We start from the raw sequence: 25,679 nt of genomic DNA on the forward strand, positions 1-25,679 counted from the left end.
TCTGCGGGTCGGAGGACTCTCCCAGCTCTCCTCATGGGAAATGAATGAAACGGGCCACCTGGGACTCCCGCCTCTCCTTCAGGACACAAACCCGCGTCCACATTCCCCGCAATGCCGACCTGTTTTACCGAGGGGAGCTGCCCGCAGAGCCGCCCGAAACGCCAACAGAGGATTAGGACTGTGATCCCCTCATTTCTGCCCCTGGGGAGGCCGCCAAGGACGACAAAGTACTCAGCAGTTTCCACCCTCCATCCAGTGTCATCTGCCTGGAGACAATCCTCAGGTCCACGTCTCCCGGGGAAAGGTGGGTCCTGGAGAGCTCAGACCTGACACCAGGAGTCTCTCCAGGGCCCCGGCCAGGCAGGTGGCCTGCCCGGGACTGAGCATCAACCTCCGACGGAGGAGAGGAGAGGGGGGAATTCCTCGGTCTTCCTGGGTGGTGGGTGTCTGCCTGGTGGTGTGCTGTCAGAACCAAAGTTGGGCCGCTGTGAGGGGGGTCTGCCTTGAACTGCGAGGCCGGGGGCGGGGCTGTGTGAGGCTGAGGGCAGGGCTGCGAGAGGCTGGGGCAGGGCGGCATCCAGCAGCCTCAGTAAGCACTTGGCAACCACAGAGAACAAGTTTCCTCCAGCTCCCGCTGACCCGGCCTTGCTGGCCCAGCATTCACTTCGTCTCCCTGTGTGTACGATGTTTCTGACGGGGGTTCTCCACCCCAGGCAGCGCATCTCTCCCTCAAGAGCCATGTCAGGTGGACACAAGGGCTGGTCAGCTCTGAGCCCCGCTGGACAGCTCCAGGGAAATGGAGGAGGGGCTGGACTCTTGCGGCTCCCCCGCCCCTCCGTATTCCCTCAGTAATCCTAGCAGCTCTGGTGGCTCTACCATCGAGACAAGCTGACTTACAATAATGACTTTATTTTAACATATTTAATTACAGACATAAAATAGCTGGGGAAGGGGGTGAGCCCCAGCCTCGCCCCTCCCTGGGGCTGCCAGGAGGGGGTGCAGGCGAGGCCTCCCTGATGACCCTCCTTCAAGGGTCTTCCTATGGCGGGGCCCTATTGCTTTAGCAGGGGAGGGGCCATGCAAACGAGGGGGGCGGGGAAGCCTTGGGCCCCGCCCCTCACCACAGCTGGCCTCCCTCCCAAATGCCCGGGACAGCGCCCCAACCCAGCCTCTCTCCACCTCCTCCTCCTCTGTCCAGGGAGCGGACTCTCTGGCAGACCCCCACCCCCTCTGCAAACCTAAAGGGGAATAAATACAAACTTTACAAAGTAAAGGGGTCCAATGTGGCCGGGGCGGCCGCTGCGGCCTCACATCATCCCCAGCTGCAGCAGCGTGCTGGCGTAGGCCATGGGCTTGACGTCGGGATGAGGCTGCGGACCAGACACACGGGGACAGACAGAGACACAGATGGGCAGCTTTAGGGCTGTCTCTGAGCACCAGAGGCGGCACCCACCGGCCCCCCCAGTTGTTATGCCGTCTCCCCACTCCCTGCCCAGGCAGAGCGGGGCCGGGGGTGACTCACCACTGCTGTGAACTGGTGGAACTGGGGCCGCAGGTCGGAGCCCCGGAGGTGGATGTAGGAGGCTTTGTTCCCCATCTGGTCACTGTGGGGACAGGGGCAGAGTGGCCAGTCAGGGGCTGGGCGGGGCTGAGGGACAGAGAAGGGCCGGGCAGCAAGGAAAGAGGGAACGACAGGAGGGGCGACAGAGAAAACCCGAGTGGCTAAAAGGCCGAGAGAAAAGCGGGAGACGGAGGGACAGTCATGGCAGACACTGAGACAGATGTTGAATCAAGGTCACCGAGGACAGAGACATGTGTGTGAAAGAGGAATCCAGGCAGAAGAGGGGGCTCAAGGGAGGAGGGAGAAGGGGAATGAGGGTGAGACACGAGGGGGGGAGGGTAGTAGGGAGACAGGATGGGGGGGGGGCAGCTGCAGCCCCAGGGAAGCAGGACTCTTGCCAAGTCCTAGGTTCTAACCTGACCAGGCCTGGCTCAGCCCCAGCAGACAGAGGGACATGGTGGCGGCCCCCCGAGACTGGAATCGGCCTGGACCCCAACACAGGCACCTCGACAGAACAGGGGGCCTGGTTTTCAACCACAAAATGGCAACATGGGGGTATCCATGGATGGAAGAGATGCCTGGGGTTTGCTTTAAAACCACCCGTGGCGGGTGGGGTGGGGTTGGGGTGAGCAGGGGAGAGGGGCCGGAGTTGGTACTGTGGAAACTGGGTGAGGAGTATGTGGGTATTCATTACACTACTTTATCTACTCCTATGTGTTTAGAATCTTCTATCATAAAAAGTAAAAACCGAGGGGGCTGGGGAGAGGCCCGGATGTGTGGGGGTGACGCGGACGCACCAGTAGTTGGGGGCAGAGAACACGGTGACGCAGCGGCCGCCGTGCGCCACCTCGTAGCCCTCGGCCTTGACCTCGTGGCTGCGGATGATGTAGTCCAGGTGGTTCTCCTCCAGGAAGGCCTTGGTGACATCGGGCCCGAACTGGCAGCTCACGCCCCGCTTACTGACCGAGCGCCCGTTCTGGGGACACAGGGAGCTTAGGTGCCGGCCCACCCCCAAGCCCCTGCCCACACCCACCGTCCAAGGCCCCTGGGCAAACTGACCTGTGGCTGCGGGTCTGACCAGAGCAGGTCGCACATGGGACCTGGGGGGAGGCAGAGGGGAACGTCAGGGACTGGCCGGCCGGCCTGGGCTGGGTGCTCTCAGACCACCTTCCAGCCCACCCCAGGGCACAGCCCGCGCCCTCCGTCACACTTCCCGTGTGTGTGTGTGTGTGTGTGTGTGTGTGTGTGCACGCGCGCGCGCGCGCGCGCACACACACACACATGTGAGTCCTCAGCTGTCTGTCCCAGTCACTTGAACGGAAGCCCCACTACATCACCCCAGAGGCCAGGAGCCGACTCGTGAATAAATCCGTGCCTTAAGTGTGCCCCGGGCCCAGGACACGGACGCTCCCTCGTCATGCACTGACCCGTGCTGCGGGTCAGGAAGCGGAGGCTGTTTTGCTGTCCTCGCCAACGGCAGGGCCCTGGTCACAGCAGCTCCAACCTGAGCCCAGGCCCGCACACCCCGAGGCCCCGGGAGGAAAGGGGCTGTCACCCGGCCCGCCAGTCACCTGAATCTGGGGGCTGCCGATTCCGTTCGATCTTCCTGATATCGTCCAGGGTGACGCCGTCCTCACTGAACAAGCCCCCGTGCATGATCTAGGGTTGAGGGTGGGGACAGCTGTGTGAGGGGAGGCGCCAGATGTATCCCAACCCCCATCCCTTCGACTTCTTCGCCAGCACATCTGCCCTCGTGTGGCCCTATGGGAGGCGGGTAGGGAAGAGGCCCGTGGGGAGCCGGCTGCCGTGCTCACCAGCACTTTGCCGTTGATGCACTGGGCCAGAGGGAGCCACTCGAACACCTCACTGAAGAGCTCGTACATCTGCGCTGTGTACTTGGCCTTCACCTCGCCCTCGAAGCCATAGATCTGGTTCATGTTGTCCGTTTCGTGGTTGCCTGGCCAACAGCAGGACGAAGAGAAACCTCAGCCTCTGCCGCCCCCCAGGAGCCCGCAGACTCAGGCCAGGGGCCCAGGGAGGCTTGTGTGGCGGCTCCAAGCCAATGACGTTCATGCATCCGCTCCTTGGCCCCTCAGACCCTGATGAGGTGCAGACACTGTTCCCAGCCTCTTTTCCGGCTGAGCACACCTGGGCATGTGGTTACAAAGCCCGGGCTGGAGTCATGGCCCTGGGAGTGGCTGATGTCTCTCCAGTCCCACAGCCACGTCCAGAGCCGACCTCCTCTCTCCGGGCTCACACCCTGCTCTTCCCCGTCTGTCAGTGGCAGCCACAGGCCCCTAGGCGCTCCAGCTGAAACCACTGCCCCCAACCCCCCGGGGCCAACGCCACATCCTGCTCCCACCCTTGGTCTGCTCACCACACAGAGGCCCAAGGGACCCTGTTAACACCCAAGTCAGCCCCGACCCTCCCTGCTCCAAGCCCTCCCGAGACCCAGCTCCTCCTCAAGGCCCACAGGCTCCATGTGTGTAAGGCCATGTGCAGGGCACACCTGCCCGACCTGACAGGGCAGCCCTCCCTGAACACACAACACACACCCAGCGGCAACTGGTCTCCCTGCTTCACGTGGCGACATTGGAGGCTCCCAGAGGGGAGCCAGTGCCCCGCGGTGCCCCACACGGATCCCAGCTCCTGCTGCCGCCCCACTCACCTCGAAGCAGGTGGAAGTGATCTGGGTACAGGAGCTTAAAGCCAAACAGGGTGAGGATCACCTCCACGGAGAAAGAGCCTCGGTCCACAAAGTCGCCATTAAATATCTGTCCTGCTAAGGAAAACGGGGGGAAGGGGGGCCCTCCCCTAGTCTCTCCACGCCCACGGCTCCTGTCAGCGCCTCCCTAGGAGCAAGGAGGTCACGGGGCCTGGGGACCTGGCTTGTCTCTCCTCGCTGTGTGGGCTCTCTGAGCCGCAGTAGGATGTACTGAGGTCCCCAACCTCACCCGTTTCTCAGGGAACCTGATGGTGGAGAGGCAGACACTAGGTGTTCAGCCTGCTCTGCTCTCCCCCAAACACAGCCCCAGCCCCAGGGGAAACGAGACACAGACCCTCCCACCCAACACTGCTCAGGACTGGTGGGCCTAATGGCCATTTATCCAGCAGTTAGCACCAATAACACATGAACCCTGGGACAGCACTTCCTGGGCCCCTTAGCCCTTCACGTGTCCTAACTCCTCACCTCCTCAGTGACCCAGGAGGCAGGCCCTACTTCCATCCCCATTTTGCAATGAGGAAGCCGGGGCACGGGCAGGTGAAGTTACGGCCATGGTCCCACAGCTGCCAAGTAGCAAAGCCAAGAGGGCGCCCGGTGTGGGCAGTGCCAGGTGCTGCACCGGGTCTTGGAGCTGCCCCCTTTCAAGATAAAGAGACGCTGGGGCCCAGCGAGGTTGCGCCACCTGCCCTGTCGCACGGCAGGCGGGACTGGCTGGCTGTGTCCACCCGCATCCGGGGCTGCTTCTCTGCTGGGGCTCCTCCCCCACATCCAGGCTGCGGGGAGAGGGGTTTGCTCTTCTGAGAAGGATACATAGGGGTTGGTGTCTGAGGGTAAACCGTTGAGTTCAAATATGTTGAGGAGGTCATAGAACTGGCCATGGGTGTCCCCGCACACTGTAATCTTCTCTGTCTGGAAGAAAAGAGGCCACCGGAGAGGGAGGGGCCCAGAGAGAGATGTGGGGAGGGGGCAGGGGGGAGGGGAGAGGCAAGAGGTCACGGCAGACCGAGAAGAACCATGCAAAGACACAGGCAGAGGACATGGACACGGAGAGGGTGGGACAGAGCCCGAGGCCAGGAGAAGAGGGACATCCAGGGAGACAGACACGGGGGTGGGGAGGGGAGGGGGGAGGGAAGGCAGACCAAGCCAGGTGGGCCTGTGAGTTTCTGAGCTCCGTGGCCCCTCCCCAGCCAGGGAGCCCCACCTGGCCCACCCACACACCGCCCCACAGCGCGCACCTCTTTAAGCGTGGTCTCCACGAGCGTGCTCAGCTTGGAAAGGACCTCTTTGACCTGTACCAGGATCTGGAAGGCAGGGCAGGCTGTGAGTGGGACTGGCGGAGGGCTCGTCTGCCCCCTGACCCCCAGAGAGCCTGGACGGACTAGATTCAACCTGCTGGGCTGAGGGGAGGGAGAAGTGGGCAGTGGGGAGGAATGGGTAGAGGGAAGCCCAGATAACTGGATGCTTGCTGGGGCCAGAGGTGTCCCCCAAACTGTGACCCAAGTGACCTCTATAGCATTTCAATATCAAAGTTATTTCACATGAAAATTGAGAGTCTTGGAAATAATCAGCATCATGAAACACATGGATGAGCCCTAGCTGGTTTGGCTCAGTGGATAGAGCGTTGGCCTGCGGACTGAAGGGTCCCGGGTTTGATTCCAGTCAAGGGCACATGACAGGGTTGTGGGCTCGATCCTCAGTAGGGGGCGCGCAGGAGGCAGCTGATCAAATGATTCTCTCTCATCACTTATGTTTCTGTCTCTCTCTCCCTCTCCCTTCCTGTCTGAAATCAATAAAAATATATTTAAAAGAAAAGAAAAAAGAAGTGAAACACATGGGTGAATCCAGATGTGGAACATTTTATAAAACAACTGGCCTGGACACATCTAATGTCAGTGTCACTTAAGCCTCCCTGAAAAGGCAGGTCATACACAATAGTCAGTCTTTCAATGGATTCTGGATTTTTTAAAAAAAGTAGCTAAAAAGGATGTCTGGGGGACACTGGGGACATTTAAATATTTGTCTAGAAATGCAGGTGACACCAATTTTTCGTCACTGAGATGACCTGACAGGTCACATATATTTGACCGTGTCTCCAGGCTTCACTGGCGGTCTGTGGACTGTCTGCAGTAGTCAGGGCAGCGGTCAATGCTCAGTTTCTAAGGCGGACAACTAAGCGGGTCCTGCAGGAGGAGGCCCTGTTTCTGGGAGGTACAGCTTATGACGCAATGTATCCTCAAATGGTCCAGAAACACAAAAACCAAAAAGTTAACGGTTGGTGAATATATGTGAAGGGAACATGGGTGTTACCTGTACTGTTCTTTTGACTTCTCTGTAGGTTTGACAATTTTCAAAACAGAAAGTGGAAAAAATTTAAGCATTAAAAGTAGGTGTCCAGTCCTAGCCAGTTTGGCTCAGTGGATAGAGCATCAGCCTGCAGGCTGAAAGGTTCCAGGTTCAATTCTGATCAAGGGCACATGCACGGGTTGGGGGCTCGATCCCCATTAGGGGGCGTGCAGGAGGCAGCCGATCCATGATCCTCTCTCATCACTGATGTTTCTAGCTTTCTCTCCCTCTCCCTTCCTCTCTGAAATCAATAAAATATACATTTTTTAAAAAGTAGATGTCCACTCTGGTCAGAACATAGCCTATAGACTAAAAGCCCAGCGACCGAACGGTGGGACGACCAGGATGACCAGTCGCTGTGCTGTGCACTGGCCACTAGGGGCACTCAACGCGGGAGCTGCCCGCTGGTGGTCAGTGCGCTACCACAGTGGGACTGCCGCTCGCTAACCGGATGAGCGATTGCTCCCGCTGCGAACCTCTGGCTGAGGAGCAGGAACCTGGGTTGCAGTTGTTGCCTCCGCGCCCCAGGCTCCTCCTCCTCACTCCCTGCCACCTCCTTTGGACACCCACAGGCCGCCCAGCGCCACTGCTGGGCTCGCAGAGCTGACCCGGGAGGCTGGGAGGCGGGCTCATGGCCGCCCAGGGACTGAAGCCTACTCCACTGCCTCTCAGTGCTACTGTCCCTGGGCCTGGCCCCAACCGTGTCCCCTGCAGAGGCCAGCGCTTCAGCTCCATGGAAGATGCCAGACCAGGGAGCAGCCACTCAGAGGGCAGGTCCACAGCCGCTCGGCTGACCAGGATGAGCGGCACTCCCATAGCCGGCGATCCCTGCAGGCCACGCTCCCCACAGGTGCACAAATCCCATGCACCGGGCCTCTAGTAAAATTATAAAAGATCGTCACTCTCGCCCTAATGATGAAAACAAGCCAAATTCCAACAAAATTAAACAAAAAACAAAACACACACACACAAAAAGATCCAAGAGCTGAGGATGCAAAGAAACCTAAATCAATCCAGTTGTAGACAGTGCCAGGCCCTTCCTTGGGGGAGAAGACATGACCGCTTTCATCCTGGTCTCCTCCAGGAGGGCGAGTCCACCACGGCTGGGGGAGGGAGCAGAAGTCCATGCCCAGCGTGGGCTGGTGTGACAGCTGAGAGCCCCAAGGAGCCCCAGCCCCACAACACCTCTGCCCCTCACCCACCAACTCCCTCACTGGCTGTCACAGGAGGTGAGGCGCAGGGCAGCATGGCGGGGACAGACTTCCTGAGGCACAAAAGTGGGGGCGGGACTGGAAACAGAGGACTCCCCAGCCACCCAAATCTCGGGCAGTGCGCCTGGAAATCAGCGCTCTCAGAGTGCCAAAGCTGGAGACTTTACAACATGAAGACACCGCTCGCTGGCATCCCAAGCCCTGGCTGAAGGGAGACCCTGCTTCCGCTCTGAAACATTTAAAGCCAGTGGTGAACTTAGTCCAACCACAGCTGCCCGACTGCAGGCGAGACGGACAGCCCTCACACTAGCTGCCTGGCAGAAGGAAGTCCTGCCATTTTCTGCTGAGAAGTTTGATCTCAGTCTCTTCTACACAGAATGTCTGGCACACAATAAAAACTGGCATGTGAAGAACAGGCAGCAGAAGCAGACCCAGAGATGACCCAGACAGTGGAATTACCAGATAGAGACTTTAAAATAACTCTGATAAACGTGTTAAAGGGTCTAGTGGAAAAGGGAGACAACACGCATGAACATATGGGGCAGAGAGATGGGAACTATTAAAAAAGAACTGAATGGAAATGCTAAAAATAAAAAAATAACAATATCAGAAATAGAGAATTCGCAATGCCCAGCATACCCCAGCTCAGCAAGTGTTAAGCCACGGTGGCCACCCTGCTCTTTGTGGCGGTTTCAGCAGCCAGCACTGTGATGCACCCTGGGGGCACAGCCTTGTGCCGCACCTCACAGATGCGTTACCTGGTAGGCGCATTTCCGGTGCAATTTCTTCTGGTCCTTGTACCACTGCATGAGCTCCTTCATGAAGGTGATTGTCACCTTGCCGTCCTCAAGCTTGGGCCCGCTGTACTCATCCTCGATAGCTAATGTGTGAGTGAAGGAATGAGTCAGTGGCCACAGCCACTGTGAGGGTGGGAGGGGGGCTGGCTCCCAGGCAGGGGGCAGACACAGCTCTGGACAATCAGGTTAAGATGTGAAGGAGAGAGGATTCCACTCCCCAGCAGGTCCCCTCACGGCCTGCTCCTCCCATTTGGTCAGCTCAGAGGCCCTCTCCCTGACCTCCCTGCCTGTTGTGCCTCTCTCTCCTCTGCCTATTTGATTTTATAGCGCTTAACACTATTAATTTGTTTGTTGACTAATCATCTCTCTCCCCACTAGAACATCAGCTCCATGAGGGCAGTGTCTTGAACAGTGTCTGGCACACAGTAGGTGCTCAGCAATCATCTGTGGCACGAATGAGTGAATTATCTGAGTGCCTAGAAGACCTAGAGACAGATCCGACACAGGAGGCCCGTGAGGGGTGGGCAGGAGGAGGTGGTGCTCCGCCACATCTCCCAAACTGGGAACTCAAAGCCCAAAGCCGGACTCTGGATTCCCCAGGAAGGCAGGGAGGGAAGCAACAGACAGCAGCCTGGGGACAGGGACCGGAGGCCACCCCTGAGCGCCCCCTCCCCATCCCACAGTGTGCGCAGGGAATGGAGAGCCCGTGCAAGGATGTGGAATGTTCTGGACTGGGTGTGGCTGGACCTGGGCCTGACTCACTCATGCTCTCGATGTCCAGCGAGTCCACAACGGAGCGCTTGTGCTCGTCGCCCGCGATGGCCCGCTCGAAGGCCTTCTGCTTCACGATCTTGTTGCACTCCTGGTATTTCATTTTGGCATCTTTGTCGTGGGGCTTCACCTTTACCACCTGGGCAGGCAGGGGGTAGAGGAGGGAAGGAAATAAGGGAGAGGGAGGACCGGAGGGAAGAAGGATGGGGAAGGAAGGGAGAGGAAGGGAGAGGAAGGGAGGAAGGGAGGAGGCATCAGGCTCAGACCAAGGAGGGGGCAGACAGCAGTCAGGAGGTGGGGACGCCACAGCTGCCCACAGTCTGCCCGGCCATGAATGATGAAGCCAGACCACCCAGGCCGTCATGCACTAGTGGGGCAGCCCTGGACACCTCTCACCTCCAGGCCTAGGTTTCTGCACCCCCAAACTAGACCACACGGGCTGCTGTGAGGGGTAAACAGTAACCCACACGGGACGTTAATAAATCTTAGCTCCCTCATGAAAATAAAACGGCCCCATCCGAGGAGCACGTGTTCGGCTTCTGGTTCCCCGTCAGAACCAGAGCAGCCGAGGCACTTTACTGCTACTGTCACCGTCAATACCAAAGTGGGTGGGGTTGAGAGGAAAGGATGTGCTGGGTCTAAAGTCATGATTAATGGCCCAGACCCATCCGAAGGGCCAATGATCACAGATTCCCTGAACCTCAGGTCCTTCATCTATAAAACGAAGGAGATAACAGGCTCCACCTGCCAAGGCTACAGTAGGCCTCGGGTTATGACCGAGATTTCGCCGTAAGTCGGAGCCCACCTACATAAGCACCTACGTCACTCACATGGAGCACATACACAGCAGTAATGAAGTGACACAGTAAAAAACATTTAAAAGATAACAATTCCTGACCTTTGCTTGTGGTAAATAAATAATAAAAAACATAAAGTACCAGAGACTTTTATGTACATACGTCGAAATGACGGGACTTTTTTTTAATATAAATATATGGGAGATGGTGACATAACCACGAAACGACGTACGTCGAGTCCAATGTAACCCGAGGACTGTCTGTGCTGGGCATGAGTAGGGACACATGCACAGCCAGCACTGAGTGGTATCTGTTCCTTGGGCTGCTGGGAGATGCAGGGCAAATGAGTTCCCTCAGTTTCCTCTTCTGAAGGGAGGGGCCACAGACCCAGGCTACCTGGGTTCAAATCCCAGCTCCACCCATCAATCATCAGTGGAGCAGCCTTGGACAGCCGGGTGCCTCTCTGTGGCTGTTTCCTCTCTGAGATGGGAGTGGTAGGAGTCCCTGCCTCCGAGGGCTGCTGTGAGGACTGAATGAATGAACACTGTGCAGTGTGTGCAGCTGCGCCAGGCCGGGGTCAACCTGCGTGAACGTCGCTGCTCCCTATGGCCCCTTTCCCAGGCTGCTGTGCTGATTACACCAGCTCATCCCCTCCCTTCTCTCCACCTTGTACCCGGCGTCCTCCAATCTTGCCTCCTCCAAACTCAGAAGCACAGAGGGCTGGATTCCGATCCCTGCTCTGCCACTCGCTTGCTGTGTGACCCTGGGCAAGTGACTCCCCCGCCCCTCTGAGGCTCAGGTAGTTATCTGTGTTACTGTCATTGTTATTAGTGGCCCCACAACTCCTGTGCGGGGTGAGGGGCAGAGCGGGGTGGTGATGCCCCCTAGAAGGCCTGGCAGAGTGAGTCAGAAGCCTGGGCAAAGGCTCACTCGCTAACCCGAGGGTCAGTGCGGCTCGTCCACGCTGGGAATGGCTGTGCAGACCAGGCGAGTGGAAGAAAGCTGGCTGCGGCTGGCGATGGCTTCCTCCCTGTCTGGACAGGCTCAGGCTAGGGCACCCTGCCAGGCAGCTCCACCTGGGGCATGGGTGCGGTGCAGGCTCGGGAGGGAGGCAGGACCAGACGTCCCCTGGAGTCCTTTCCGGGAGGGAGAGGTTGAGTCCACACCCCGGGATAAAGTCCACGCCACCACCTGGCCTGGCTCATGAGAACCCCTTTGTTTGCCCAGCACTGCCCAGCAGGCCGACCTCCAAGTCCCCACATGCACCGTCTCCTCTCACCCCAGGTCCCGTACAGGCTGCGCCGGCCCAGAACTCCTCATCCCCTCCCACCTCTAAGTCCTTTCCAGCTCCTCCTCCTCCAGGTCTCCCCTTCCCGTCACTCAGGCTGAGTCAGGCACCCCTCTGGGCTCCCACAACCCCCTGGACCTCCTGGCCAGCACGAGCACGGCTGGACAGGGGACATCCCCCCTGCACGGTGGCCCGCGAGGCGGGGCTGAGGCTGTGTCCCAGCAGTGAATGAATGCCCCGAGTGAACAGATGAACCACTCAGCTTATCCCCCTGGCCAGTCTCCAGTTCTCAGCAAGCTCACAGTCTGGGGTGGAGGATGGGGACAAACCCTGACAATGGAAGAGGAGCAGGAGCCGTAACAGAAGCAGAAGCAAAAACATGGCTAATTTTCTGACACGTTTTATGTGCCTGACACTGTTGTGAGCAATTAACTTGCTCATTTGCTCAAAGTAGCTCTATGTGGTGTTACCACAATCCCATTTGATGGATGAGGAAACTGAGGCCCAGAGAGGTGTCACCGACGCAGGAGGCCAGGATTCTGTTCCCTTCCTGTGTAGGCTCCTGACTTCTACCACACACGCTGAGACACGGTCCCTCCCCTGACCAATGCCACATGTCCCACAGCACCCTGTGTGCCCTCCATGGGGGCAGTGTGGGGTCATGGCCATGAGCGCCCTCTCGGGGGTCAGGCCTTCCAGGGCAAGCAGCCCCACCTCAGGCCTCCCTCAGCTTCTAGTGGGGAGGGTGCCGGCAGTCCTGGGGAGGGTGGTGTGAGAATTCAACATCAGGCCCGTCACAGGGCCTAGCAGTGCCAGGGCCAGTGCCAGGACCTGCAGCTGCTGCTATTACCCGCTACCTGGGGGGAGAGGGGGGTGGGGGCTGCCAGGCATCTGGGGAAGGCAGTGCTTCAGACCAGAGGGACGGGGCGGGCTCTGCAGGAGTCGAGGCCGGTTAGGCCAGAGCTTAAGGCTGCGTTTTTCTTTCAAATGTGGTACCTGGGTCATCTCAATGCCAGGCTCCTGACTGTGATGTTTACGTAGTGATGTCACTGGGGAACCTGGGAGAAGGGATCTCTCTATTACTTCCCAGAACAGTCGCAAAATAAAAAGACGTTTTCAGAAAGTGGTATTGCAGCTGGGACTGCTCACAGGCAATTATGCTGGGATCGATGAAATGACAGCACAGCTTGGCAATCCCTAGAAGCCGGGGGCTGCTGTGTTTGGGAACCGGGAGGTTTCTGGGTTTTACGAAGTTGACACAGTGCTCACGCTGTTATCTGACACCCCAGCAGGTCTGAGTGGCACCTGGTCACCACACCACCCCCCAAACCTCTAGGCACACCACGTGGGGGCAATCAAGACCATCAACGGCCTCTCATTAGTTCAGGTCAGATTTTGCTGCCAAATGAGTTGCCCAAATTTACTGGAAAAACTGGTTTTCAGAATGGCCTGGGTTTGGAACTGAAGGTGAGAGACTCTAGACCAGCAGCAGGAGCCAGGCCCCAAGGCAAGTGCCCCTGACCTCAGGGGACCTACATGCCAACACGTGATGGACATTGTGATTATCTATAATGTCACGATGACGGACAGCCGAGAGGTACCGCGCCCGCCCGAGCCGGAGGGAAGCCAGGTGTCTTGGGCAGGCACTGCACGCGACAGTCTTAAGTGTGACACTTGGGTTTTCAGCCCACAGGGTGAGACCCTCTAGTGAATTAATTCAGCCAATACTCCTCTTATAATAAAAGAGAAGAGAAGAGAAAAGAAGAGAAGAGAAGAGAAGAGAAGAGAAGACCATTGAGTACACTGCCTGAGCTGAGGGCAAGCACTGCGCCAGGAAACTGGTGCCCACGGTGAACAGCCAGTGGCCAGGAGCCTGACTCTGGTACCAGCCTGTCACCTCCTGGCTGGGGGGCCTCAGCTTCCTCACCTGTCAATCAGGACAACAGGCCCCAATGCACAGGGTTGCTAAGAAGATCACGCGAGTTATTAGGGTATTAAGGTCCCAACCGTGAACAGTAAAGAGCCCAGGACGAGTCACTCAGCGCCTACTGATGAGTCGTGGTGAGCACTGTGCTGGGTTTCGGCTCTGACTAGCCCTGTTACTGCCGCGTGTCCACACCTCAGGTACAGGCCTGTGTGGGCTTGCAAGGCAGACACATGTTTACCTGGCTGCAGACTATGCTGTAAGAACCCAAATGCAAACCATATCACAAACCCACCCCAACAAATCCCAGAAAGGGGCGAGGAGGGAGGGCAGGAGTCCCCCAGACCCAGCCTGGGCCCACGTGACCCCCCGAGCTCCACCGCAGACAGGAAAGAACCCAGGAAGAGGACCCGATAAAGGGGCAGGGGATCCTGAAGCCAGGGTCCCGCGGAAGGATGAACGTGGAGATGAGGGAGGCTGGGGTTTGGGGGATCCATCATGGGCCCATGCAGAGGGGAGCTGATACCTGAGGCGTGGCCTTAGAATGGAGACACCGCCAGCTCCCAGGCCCCTAACGCAGCGCTTCCCACGGGCCTCAGGCTTTCCCCCAACATCCCCAGGAGAAAAGGCACCCAGTGCTAAGTGGGGGCAGGTCCCACTCTAATGTACTGATCTCCGTTAATCCTCACAAGGTCACGGAGGCAGCCCCTACTCTTCTCCCCTTTCACAGACGAGGACAGAGGCTGGAGACGAGCCCTCAGAGCTGCGTAGCTCAGAGCTGGGCCTCCTGGCCAGGGGGCTGGTGCCTCCAGCTGCACCAGTGGCCTGTAGACTCTGACTCCCAGTAAGAAATATGTATTTTATGTCACACCTAACACACATCTAAATTCACATAAATGAAAATTTTTTTCACAGAACCATATATACACAACATTCTCCAAATATTGACCTTTTTTCTTCTTTACTGTATTTGATGAAAGTGGTCTCAAACCATTACACTGACTTCACAGCCTCTAACAGTTACAAGCACAGACTCTGGTTCAAGTCCCAGCTCTGCCACTTCTCGGCTGGGTGACCCTGGAGGGGGGCTCCCCCTCTCTAGACCCGTTTCCTTCCTGTAAAATACACTAAACTCATGCAGGCAGAGAGCTCACACAGAGCCAGGCCCACAGTGAGCACGCAGACGAGGAAACTGAGGTGGCAAAGGAAAGGCCCTCCATCCGAGGGCCCAGGCTGCTGAGGCAGAACCTTGGGCTTGTTTGTTCAACCAAGGTCACGTCTTGGCTCCACCTCCAAGGAGGCCCAGATCTGAGGGGGGCCTGGGCACACCCTCCATGAGAGTCACACGTCGTAAGACAGCTCCGGAGGGTAGGAGGTAGAGACTGGAGGGGGGGCAGCCCCAGGGCCTGGCCCCTCTGCCTGCACCCAGAGGCTGATGAAACATGTCAGCATGGAGAAGGGTGACCAGCCTGCAGGCATGAGGGTGGCTGGCCAGGGGTGGGCCAGACCCAGGCCCAGGCCGGCAAGGATCTCAGGCTCACGTGGGGACTCTCCAATGCTGCAGGCAGAGCCCCTACAATAAAGGCAAGTTGATTTGAAAAAGACTGTGAACACCCCCACCCCACCCCACCCCACGACATCCACAGGCCGGGGACAAAGTTCTGACGTGGTACCCACAGGATGGCTGGCCCGAACCACCTCAGTCTCACGGAGAATGCAAGGCTAGGGCCCAATCTGGGCCAGAGCCACGGGAAGAACCCCTGCTCCTCACCCCAGGAAAAGCCTCTTTCCTGCAGCCCTGGGAGTGGGAAGACCTGTGGTCAGATCTCACTTTCAAATGCCCCCTCCAGGCCCAGCTCCCGCTCTACGACTCCCCACCCTGACCCGGAGCCCTAGAAAAGCCCTGCCCCCACCCAACCCCCACTGCCATTCTGGGTTACTCATTAGTGACCCTCCAGCCCCAGTGACCTTTACTCACACCACTTCACGGAGCCCCACAGCCACTCCTCTTGTCACCATGCCCGACTGGAGGACACCAGGGGCAGGAGAGGACTGACGGAGGAATGGCTTGGGCGCCCAAGCTCACAGGGACTCTGTTCTGTTGTCCCTTCCCTCATCCTCGGGTGTCACCCAGCATCCTCCTCCACTGTGTCCCCGCTCCCTGCACACCTCTGCTCCCACCCTGACACAGGTGTCCTCTGGCCCAAGGCTTGGCTCAGCTTTCACTGGCCTGAAATCCACCCTCCACCCGAGGCCAGCGGCCAGTCCGACCAGGATCCCTCCAACTGCAGCCTGTGCCTCTCAGCCGCCCTGGCCGCCCTCCCCACACAGCAGAAGCTGCTCAATGTGTGCAGGAGTGAAATGGAAGGAGGGTGTGTGCACTGAGGGCAGAGTAAGAATTCACTCCACAAACACTGACTGAGCCACTGCAGGCTGCACCATCCCAATGAACAGAACAAATGAACCCGACTCTCAGGAAGCTAACTCTCCGAGGCAGGGGAGACGGGGGCTGGCAGGCCGGGCTGCCTGGGTTCAAATCCCAGCTCTGACCCCTCCCCCGCTGCATGTTGGTGGGCAGTGCCTTACCCCTCTGGGCCTCCGTCTCCTCTGTACAACGGGGCAACCAGTTCCCACCCCACAGAGCCACCATTCAGCCAACTGATGTGAAGGCTGCAGAAGGTGCCTGGCACGAAGGCATGTACTCTGTGGGTCCTTCCGACGATCATCATTACTATTATCAGGGCAATTACAGCGGGAATGGCAGGTGACCGAGGGGTCCCGTCCCTCATCACAACGCATCCCCCACTTGCTCTGCCTCTAGAGCACATGACCCCACTCCATTCCTCCCAGCTGCATGGGTTCTGCTTACATGCTCGCCTCTGAACCATCAGCTCCTCTGAAGAAAGGCTGTGGCTCTCATTCAACAGAGAGAACAACAATAATCCTAACAGCACACGCTCACAGAACACTGACTGCGTTCAAACACCCGAAAAGCAGAAACTCGTTTACTCTTCATGGCAACCCACTGGGGTAGGTCCCACTGCTCTCCCATTTCACAGATGTGGAGAAGGCACTGAGGGCCAGGCAGAGCCGAATATGAACCCAGGCAGTTGCTCCGGGACAAGGGGCCTCACGCCTTTGCTGGATGAGTAGATGGTGAGTAACTCGTGAACGGCCTTCTCCCACCTCCCCCTCCAGGCATGCACAGAGCACACCTTCCCCTGCCCGCCCCATCGGCCCTCAGCATCCACCTGGCTCAGGCGGCTGGCCTACGCCCAGAGGCCTGGCTCACCGTCTCGTAGTCGCGCAGGGCGGCTCGGAACTTGCCCAGTGCCATGTTGCTGGCAGCTCGGCGGTAGTAGCCCTTAATGTACTTCTTGTCCATCTCGATGGCCAGCGTGGCATCAGCCAGTGCGTAGCCATAGCACTCAGTGCGCAGGTAGGCCAGGCTGCGGTTGCCGTAGTAGATGGCATTGCTGGGGTTCAGCTCGATGGCCTGGCTGTAGAACTTGATTGCGTTCTCGTAGTCCTTGGCTGTGGAGACAGAGGAGGAGGAGGCATGAAGCAGGGCTGCTGCCCCCGCAGGAAGAACAGGTCCTAGCTGGGCATGGGCCCAGTCTCCCCATTTACAGATGGGGAAACTGAGGTCCAGAGCTGGACTCAGCAATGTCTCTTCCGCCCGCCCTTCTCCCCTGTCCCGACTGTCCCACACTAACATAGGCCTCGTCTCATGACCAAATCTCCAGGACCCAAGGTCATTTCCACACACCCGTCCTCCCAACCATGAGTCCTCCAGGCCCCAGGCCAGGCGACCCTTCTTCCAGGACCTCAGGAGGGTCTCACTGAATCCTCCCCATGGCCAGAGAGGTCATGCTACTGAGAGATAAACCAGCAAACACGAATATGCCCTGAGCCCCTCGACTGTCCAGCCCTCAGAGCAAGGACACAAGTCCAAAGAGGGGGCCTAGGACACGCAGTGGGGAAGGAGAAGGAAGCTACTTGGTCCTCAATAAGAAGGGACATATCAGCCAAGACCCAAGAAAGTGACAAACCAGACTGAAGAAGCGCATTCCTGACAAAAGGAACAGCAGGTACAAAGGCCCTGGGGGGGGGGGGCGGTGGGGGAGTGAGAGGCTGGAGTGGCTGGGCAGAGTGAGCTGGGGTAGGGTGCAGATGAGGGCATGGAGGCTGGCAGGACAGATCCCCAAAGCCATGGCCACAGAGGGATCTGGACATCGATGTTCTGGGTATGGACCAACAGGATGTGGCCTGGCCAAGGGTAAAAGACCAATTTTATTTAAAATGAGCTATGGTTGCCCTGACCGGTTTGGCTCAGTGGATAGAGCGTCAGCCTATCCCTGGGCTGAAGGGTCCCAGGTTCGATTCCGGTCAAGGGCATGTACCTTGGTTGCGGGCACATCCCCAGTAGGGGGTGTGCAGGAGGCAGCTGATCGATGTTTCTCTCTCATCGATGTTTCTCTCTATCCCTCTCCCTTCCTCTCTGTAAAAAACTCAATAAAATATATATATATATTTTTTAAAAAATATATTTTATTGAGTTTCTACAGAGAGGAAAGGAGAGAGATAGAGAGTTAGAAACATCGATGAGAGAGAAACATTGACCAGCTGCCTCCTGCACACTCCCCACTGGGGATGTGCCCGCAACCAAGGTACATGCCCTTGACCGGAATCGAACCTGGGACCCTCCAGTCCACAGGCTGACGCTCTATCCACAGAGCCAAACCGGTTTCGGCTCAATAAAATATATTTTTAAAAATAAGTAAACAAAATACAATAAAATGAGCCATGGCTGTGCCCTGCACTCTACATCTCCATGGCATAAGCACCATCTGGTGCTCACTTTACAGATGAGTCATTAGGTCTTTTTCAAGGTCAAGCACCCAATCTATATTAGCAAAGCCAGGCTCAAACCCCTCCCATGAGGCATTCGACAGGCAGAAGGCCAAGGCTTGTCAGAGCCGGAGGACCATGATGTACTATGGGCCACATAGGGCTCCTGGTACATGAGTCCCTTCACTGAACCCTCGTAACAACCCCGAGGATAACTACGTTAGCCCCATTTTCCAGATGAGGGGACTGAGGCTCACTGAGGCAAAGCCCATATTGAGGTCACACCACAAGTGGCAGGCAGGGATTCTGAGCCAGGCCAAGACCCAAATGGCCCCACTCTCACCCTCCACATCTGGAAACCTCTGGGGGAGCCTGGCACAGGGGCAGGAGCAGATACAGGGGCAGGTGGCCTAGGCCCATCCCTGGCTCTGGCTCTTACTAGCTGGGTACCCTTGCACACCTGGAGAGCCCTCTTAATACCTGGCTTGAAATGGAAATTCCTGCCCTAACTCCCACTTTACTTTTCTCCCGAGTCATCTGATAAACCATTCGATTCTTGTTTGTTTGCTTATAATCCATCCCCCCAATTTCAAGTGAAGCCCCATGAAGGCAAGGGCCTTGTTTGTCTTACTTCTTTTTGAGTCGTTGCCCTGTCTAAGGATACAGCACCCCTCAGTCCTGCCCTCCCTGTGCTCACAGTCCAGTGGGGACCTGGGTGTGGACAATACACAGATCCATCCCCATAATGTGATAATCGAGTGCTGAGGGCTGGGAAGCCAGAGGGGATGTCAAGCTGAGACCTGTAGGGTGAGAAAGAGTCAGGTAAAGAAATAGAATGGAATAGGGCTCCCAACTCCATTGATTGTTCTAGAAGGGAGGGAGACAGACAGACAAACTAACCCAATAACCAACCCTAGAGAAAGAAGAAACCAGGTCCTAGGGAGATGGCCAGGAACAATATAACAGTGACTCCTTTTGCAGGCGAACACCTGGCAGTCTTTTAATGCTCGATGTCCCCTCCTCCAGGAAGCCCGCCTTGATCCCCCTCCAGGCTTACCTATCCCAGCCCTGCGCACTCCACTCTGGATTGTCACTGTTAAGTGATGAATGTGTCCCCCCAGAGCTGTGAGCCCTGGTGGGCAGGCCCAGGACTTCCCAGAAACAAGCAAGGGCAGAACCGACCCTCCCTGGAACGCCAGTGCCTTTGAAGACTCCTTCCGGCTCCCTGGCGGGGTTCCAGAGGCTGGCCGGCCAGCTCTCTTGTCGGGTGAGGTGTTACCAGAAGGCCGTCTGGCATGGGGCAGAAAGCCTGGGGTCTGAGAACCTGGCTTCCAGCTCTGCAGGTCCAGCCATGAGACCTCGGGCATAGAGCCTCTCCTCTCTGAGCCTCAGTGTGATGATCTGAAATGTGGAGTCACAAACAACCCTGCCTCGGGGGGGTGGTTGGCTAAGTGAACTCATGTATGAAATGTGCTACAGCAGATACTTGTAAAAGAAACAAATGAATGACTAAGCGAAGGGAAGGAGAATGGAGCAGAGGAAACGGGAGGGGCCCCACTCCACACATCTGCCCAAAGACACCACCACAGCCCGGGCTGCTCTGTGTTGAACCTGAGTGCGCTCCATCATCCGACGTCCCCCGTGCAGAGATGAGGAGACGGAGGCACAGAGAGGAAGCGGAAGAAATAAGATTTGGGGGCGGATGAGGCCCAGGGAGAAGGGAAGGGAGCGGAACACCAGCGGGGACAGGGCTCTGCCAGGGCCTCTGGAACGGGCCTGAGCTCAGAGGAGCCAGCCTTGCTGGGGAAAGGTGGGCGTGGGCGGGGAGTCCCTGGGGTCCCTCTTCCCCCTGCAGGGGGCCAGGGCGGCCAGGGTAAAACCTGTGGGAGCCCAGCACGTGGCGAGGGAGGGGACATCCGGGCTGGGCTGCTCACACGCTCCACCTTGGCGCGTGGTTTCACTTCTGAGCCCCAGCTTCCTTTCTAAGACAAGCAGGGCTGCTGCCACCTGCCGCCGGTGCCCCAGGGAGGACTGAACAAAGGGTGTACCTGGCCACCACAGGGCCTCAATTAGGGGAGCTGTAATTATTCTTTTATTGTCATTCCAGAGGCCAGGGCTCTGTGCCTGCTGCTGCCTGCCATACAGGAGGGGCGTTCTCCATGCCAGCTCACCCCCAGGACCTCTGGCTGCCCGCCCAGCCCAGGGCTCCTGACAACCTAGGTCCCAGGTCCTGAGGGGCATGGGGCACCTCCCAATTGCTTCCTATTTTCCAGAATTCTTACTGTGCCTCAGCATCAACCCCCAGACTTGCTGCTCCTCCCAAGCCCCATGGCAGGGATAACACCACCTTCCACGTCACCCCCAGCGGCAGACTGGGTTGTGTCCCGGACACCTCCTGACCCCTCAGCCCAGGGGTCCTCAAACTTTTTAAACAGGGGGCCAGTTCACTGTCCCTAAGACCATTGGAGGGCCGGACTATAGTTCAAAAAAAAATTATGAACAAATTCCTATGCACACTGCACATATCTTATTTTGAAGTAAAAAAACAAAACGGGAACAAATACAATATTTGTATTTGCATGTGGCCCGAGGGCTGTAGTTTGAGGACCCCTGCCTCAGCCCCTGAAGCCAGGCAGGCACCATGTTCCATCAAATCAGCCTCCGGGACATCTCTCTAACCTGCTCATCTCCATCCCTTCGGACCCATCCCACCTGGCCTGGCCTTCATCCTCTCCTGCCCAGGGTCCCGCCCAGCCTCCAGTCCTGCCCCCCCCCCCCCCGAGGGGATTTTTAAAGCACAAACCTGACCTTGTCCCTTCCCTGCTCAGAACAAGCCGCAGCTCCCTGGAGGCCTGGGCAGAAAGCTCAGGCTCCTCCCTGCAGCCTCACCAACACCAACTCCTCCTGCCTCTCACACTTCCTACCTCAGTGCCAGGCCTCTGCCATCTGTTCTCTGCCTGGGGTTCCCTCTCCCCTCTCTCCAGGTAGCCCCTCTGAGACGTTTCTCGAGTTAGTTTCCCTCTCTCCAGCCTGGTCAGCAGCTCTACCACCTTTCACCTGTCCCCAGTTCTCGTCTCCTTCCTGGTCTCCAGTCTGACCCTTGTGTCCAAGCTTCACACGGCCGCTGGGGGATCTTTTCCAAATGCCGATCAGACCATGTTGCTCCTCTCTTAGAACCTTCCATGGCTCCCTAGCACTCCAGGATGCCATCCATTCTCCCGGACCCGGACCTCAGGGCTCCCCCTCCCCATCTCTCACCAGTCCCACCTGCTCCCTCAGCCCATCACACTTTCCCACTCTTTCAGTCTGTCTGTGCTCCCACTGAGGGCCAATCCTCCCCGAGGGCTCTAATTCATCCCACTCCCCACCCCCTTCCCCAGGGCTTTGTTGCTGCAAGTCTCCCTCTCTCCTACAGGATCAGTTCTCCCCTCTCTCCTATAGGATCAAGTCACTCCTCTCTCCTACAGGATCAGTTCTCCCCTCTCTCCTATAGGATCAGTTCTCCCCTCTCTCCTATAGGATCAAGTCACTCCTCTCTCCTATAGGATCAGTTCTCCCCTCTCTCCTACAGGATCAGTTCTCCCCTCTCTCCTATAGGATCAAGTCACTCCTCTCTCCTATAGGATCAGTTCTCCCCTCTCTCCTACAGGATCAGTTCTCCCCTCTCTCCTATAGGATCAAGTCACTCCTCTCTCCTACAGGATCAAGTCTCCCCTCTCTCCTACAGGATCAAGTCTCCCCTCTCTCCAACAGGATCAGTTCTCCCTTCTCTCCTATAGGATCAGTTCTCCCCTCTCTCCTACAGGATCAGTTCTCCCCTCTCTCCAACAGGATCAGTTCTCCCTTCTCTCCTATAGGATCAGTTCTCCCTTCTCTCCTATAGGATCAGTTCTCCCCTCTCTCCTATAGGATCAATTCTCCCCTCTCTCCTATAGGATCAGTTCTCCCCTCTCTCCTACAGGATCAGTTCTCCCCTCTCTCCTACAGGATCAGTTCTCCCCTCTCTCCTACAGGATCAGTTCTCCCCTCTCTCCTATAGGATCAGTTCTCCCCTCTCTCCTACAGGATCAAGTCTCCCCTCTCTCCTACAGGATCAGTTCTCCCCTCTCTCCAACAGGATCAGTTCTCCCTTCTCTCCTATAGGATCAGTTCTCCCCTCTCTCCTACAGGATCAGTTCTCCCTTCTCTCCTATAGGATCAGTTCTCCCCTCTCTCCTACAGGATCAGTTCTCCCTTCTCTCCTATAGGATCAGTTCTCCCCTCTCTCCTATAGGATCAATTCTCCCTCACATGCACCAGACCCTGCTCTCCTCCATCCTTCAAAAAAGCAGCTCCCTCCCCCATTTCCCCACTCCCCTTCAGAACCAAAATACTCAAACACTGTCAACATTTGCTGTCTCCACTTCCACACCTCCCGCTCCACCTTCAGTGCCCTCCTCGCTGGCCACCACCCCCATCATTCCCCAGAGCCTGCTCTTGTCGAGACTACCATCAACACCCATGGAGCCGAAGCCAATGGCCGATGCTCTGTGCTCACCTGGGCAGCATCTGACCCAGGGCCCAGCCCCCTCCCTCTAGAAGCACCCTCTTCTCTCACCTTTCCCCGATTTCCTTTCTACTCCGCTGACCACCCCTCCTCTGCCTCTTCCGCTTCGGTTCCAAACCTGAGAATTCCTCCAGGTTCCGTCTGTGGCCCCTTCCCTTCCGGGATGACCTCACCCCTTCCCGGGGAGTTCTATTCCATCCTCAGGCGGACCCTCTCCTTAGAACTCTGCTCCTCTCGGGTGGCCGGGTAAAAGCCAAACTAGTCCTTGCAAAGACCTGGGAAGAAACCCTACCGATCCGACCCTGTCCTGACGGCGTCTGTATCAGTCTCCCCACTCACCTGCTCGGGTCCCAGGCCCACCGGTCAGTCTCCTTTCATTTCCTACCCCAGGTCTTTGCACACAGGCGCCGCCCGCCAGGAGCCATCCTCCCCAGTTCTGCTCAACGTAAACGCACCTACTCAGTGCAGCCTCCAGCCCCTCAACCCTCATCGTCTTCTTCACACTGCCCCCCCCCCAAGCACTCATCACAACTTCTAAGTATTTGATTAATGTGTGCAGGTACTCATTGTTCGGTCCTCCTGCTAAATTACAAGCTGTATAGGGGCATCTATCTCATTGGTTGCTGCCTCCCAGAATCTAGCACAGTCCTTCGCGCATAGTGTTCAAGGAACATGTTGAATGAATGAATGAATGAATGGGTGCCCGCATACCCATCTCTTTCTCAAGGTCCCGTCATACCTACTATTCTTGGGGTTCTCCCACCTCTACTCCCAGGGCCTCCCCACATCTCCTACTTCCTTGTCCTCCATTCTAGTGATGGATTCCTCACTCCCACGACCCCCCGCTCTGAGACTGTCCCCCTCCAACCCCCACTTGGCGCCACCCACCCCAGGTCTCCCCACTGGGTAGCGCCATCACTACCCCGCCCCACGTCCACACTTGACAGCGTCCTCTTCAGGTGTCCCCACAAACTAGCAGCTCTGGGGGGGCGGGGGGGTCTCAGGTTCGGTGGGACCCTCATTCCCCTCCCCCCTCCCGCCCCACACTTGGTAGCGCCCTCCTCAGTCTCCATAGTTAGCAGCATCCGCTCCGTCCGCCACTTTTAGGTACCACCTTTCCGCTCAGAAGCCCCCTCTGTCGCCCCCGGGCAGCGCCATCCTGGGCCTCCCCGGACCTCCCCACGCCCGGTCACTTGGTAGTGCCGGGCCCGGGCGCAGGCTGCCGCTCCGCGTTGCCATGGTTCCGCGCGGGCCCCGCGCCCCCCGACCTGGGCAGCTCTCCACCCCCCTCCTTCGCCACCTCCAGAGCGGGCGCACCTTTGAAGTAGTCGTTGGCCTGCGTCTTGAGCTCCTCTGCCCGCTTCAGTGCGCCATCAGCCGGGGGTTCGTCTTGGGGGGGCTCAGGACACTCAGCCCGCTCGCCCTCCGCCATCGCCATGCCGCAAAGCGACCCCTACCCTGGCAACAGCCACCAGCGGCACCCGGCCGAATCGTCGCGAAGGAGTGCCGGATTCCAGCGGCCGCTGCTGCACAAGTGTCGTAAAGCGCGGGCCCCGAAGGCTCCCGTCACGCGCCTGCGCAGGTCTCTTCCGCCGGGGAGCGCGCGGAGGACAAGGTGACCACGGGGCCCTCAGACGGCGCCCTTCCTAGAATAAGCCAATGGGGAAGGTGAAAAGGGGCGCGCGGGGGAAAAAGGCCCGGCGTGGCCCCTGCTCCCAAAGCGGCCGCGTTCCGAGACCGAAGGTTCTGGGGGCGGGAAGCGGGATTTATCCGCTGTCTTCCGGGGTTGGTGGGTCAGGCCGCGGTGCGTGCGGCTCAGGCGGGGCTGCGCCAAGCCCAACGCGGAACCGGAGCCGGGAGTCTAGCCCTACAGTCAGTTACCTCGATGACCTTGAACACATAGTCCTCTTCTCTCTGGGGCCACTGCTACCCCTCTCTGGAACATGGGTGGTTTCCCAAACTAGAGTCAAGTTCCAACCTTTGAGGGTCAGGGTTTCTAAGTTATTAACCGAAGGCCCCCTGGGTCCCCTAATCCTGAGCAAGGCACCCTCTCCCTTCTTTCTCATCCCCTCCCCCCCCCCACACACCCTTCCATAGCTCCTGCCTTTAGGAGGAAATTTAGGACTTTCTGGACCCTGTAGAGCAGCGGTTCTCAACCTGTGGGTCGCGACCCCTTTTGGGGGGTCGAATGACTCTTTCATAGGGGTCGCCTAAGACCATCGGAAAACACATATATAATTACATATTGTTTTTGTGATGAATCACTATGCTTTCATTATGTTCAGTTTGTAACAATGAAAATACATCCTGCATATCAAAGTATTTACATGACGATTCATAACAGTAGCAAAATTACAGTTATGAAGTAGCAACGAAAATAATTTTATGGTTGGGGGTCACCACAACATGAGGAACTGTATTAAAGGGTCGCGGCGTTAGAAAGGTTGAGAACCGCTGCTGTAGACTCTAGCTTCATGCACCATGTCCAGACGCCACCCTCACGCACTGTACACACATCCTTTCCGCCCTCAACACCTACCGGTGCCTACCTGTAGCGTTGAATCCCGTAGGGCGCTGCCCTGGCTCCCTCCCAGAAATGCAAGCTATCCCACCCCCAAATCTAATTGTGGCTGGCAGACTCCCCACCCCCCAATCAGCCAAAGATCACCCCAGGAGATACTAGCATGGTCTCCTTTTTACAAATGAGGACACTGAGATTTGCAGAGGTCAGTGCACTTGCCCAAGATCATACAAGAAGGAAGTGGCAGAGCCGGGACTTGAACCTGTCCCGCCTGACTCCTGGTCTCTGAATTCCCACTCTGCTGCTCCAGAGCCCACCTTGCAGGACAGAGTTTGTTGTGTTTT

At 57.5% G+C, this 25,679-nt stretch overlaps 1 protein-coding gene across 1 annotated transcript; it reads right to left on the bottom strand.

Moving 5' to 3' along the window:
- Positions 1-889: 889 nt before the first annotated feature.
- On the bottom strand, positions 890-24,337 carry PPP5C (protein phosphatase 5 catalytic subunit). Its single transcript, XM_059666060.1, has 13 exons — positions 24,132-24,337; positions 16,710-16,951; positions 9,400-9,547; positions 8,599-8,720; positions 5,522-5,587; positions 5,097-5,195; positions 4,230-4,335; positions 3,376-3,518; positions 3,133-3,220; positions 2,621-2,661; positions 2,359-2,537; positions 1,523-1,604; positions 890-1,370 (listed from the first exon to the last, which is right to left on the bottom strand). The coding sequence occupies exons 1-13, from the start codon at positions 24,250-24,252 to the stop codon at positions 1,308-1,310; spliced, it is 1,500 nt and encodes a 499-aa protein (XP_059522043.1). The 5' UTR covers positions 24,253-24,337; the 3' UTR covers positions 890-1,307.
- Between the last annotated feature and the right edge of the window lie 1,342 nt (positions 24,338-25,679).

This window comes from Myotis daubentonii, chromosome 15, assembly GCF_963259705.1.
Source record: "Myotis daubentonii chromosome 15, mMyoDau2.1, whole genome shotgun sequence".
In the NCBI taxonomy this organism is placed as follows: Eukaryota; Metazoa; Chordata; class Mammalia; order Chiroptera; family Vespertilionidae; genus Myotis; species Myotis daubentonii.

Coding starts and splice junctions, on each gene's coding strand:
- PPP5C (XM_059666060.1), bottom strand. CDS start 24,252: ATGGCGATGGCGGAGGGCGAGCGGGCTGAGTGTCCTGAGCCCCCCCAA. Junction 4,336..5,096: donor CCTCAGACACCAACCCCTAT/GTATCCTTCTCA, acceptor TTAGCAGGACAG/ATATTTAATGGCGACTTTGT. Junction 2,538..2,620: donor GGTCAGACCCGCAGCCACAG/GTCAGTTTGCCC, acceptor CTGTGTCCCCAG/AACGGGCGCTCGGTCAGTAA.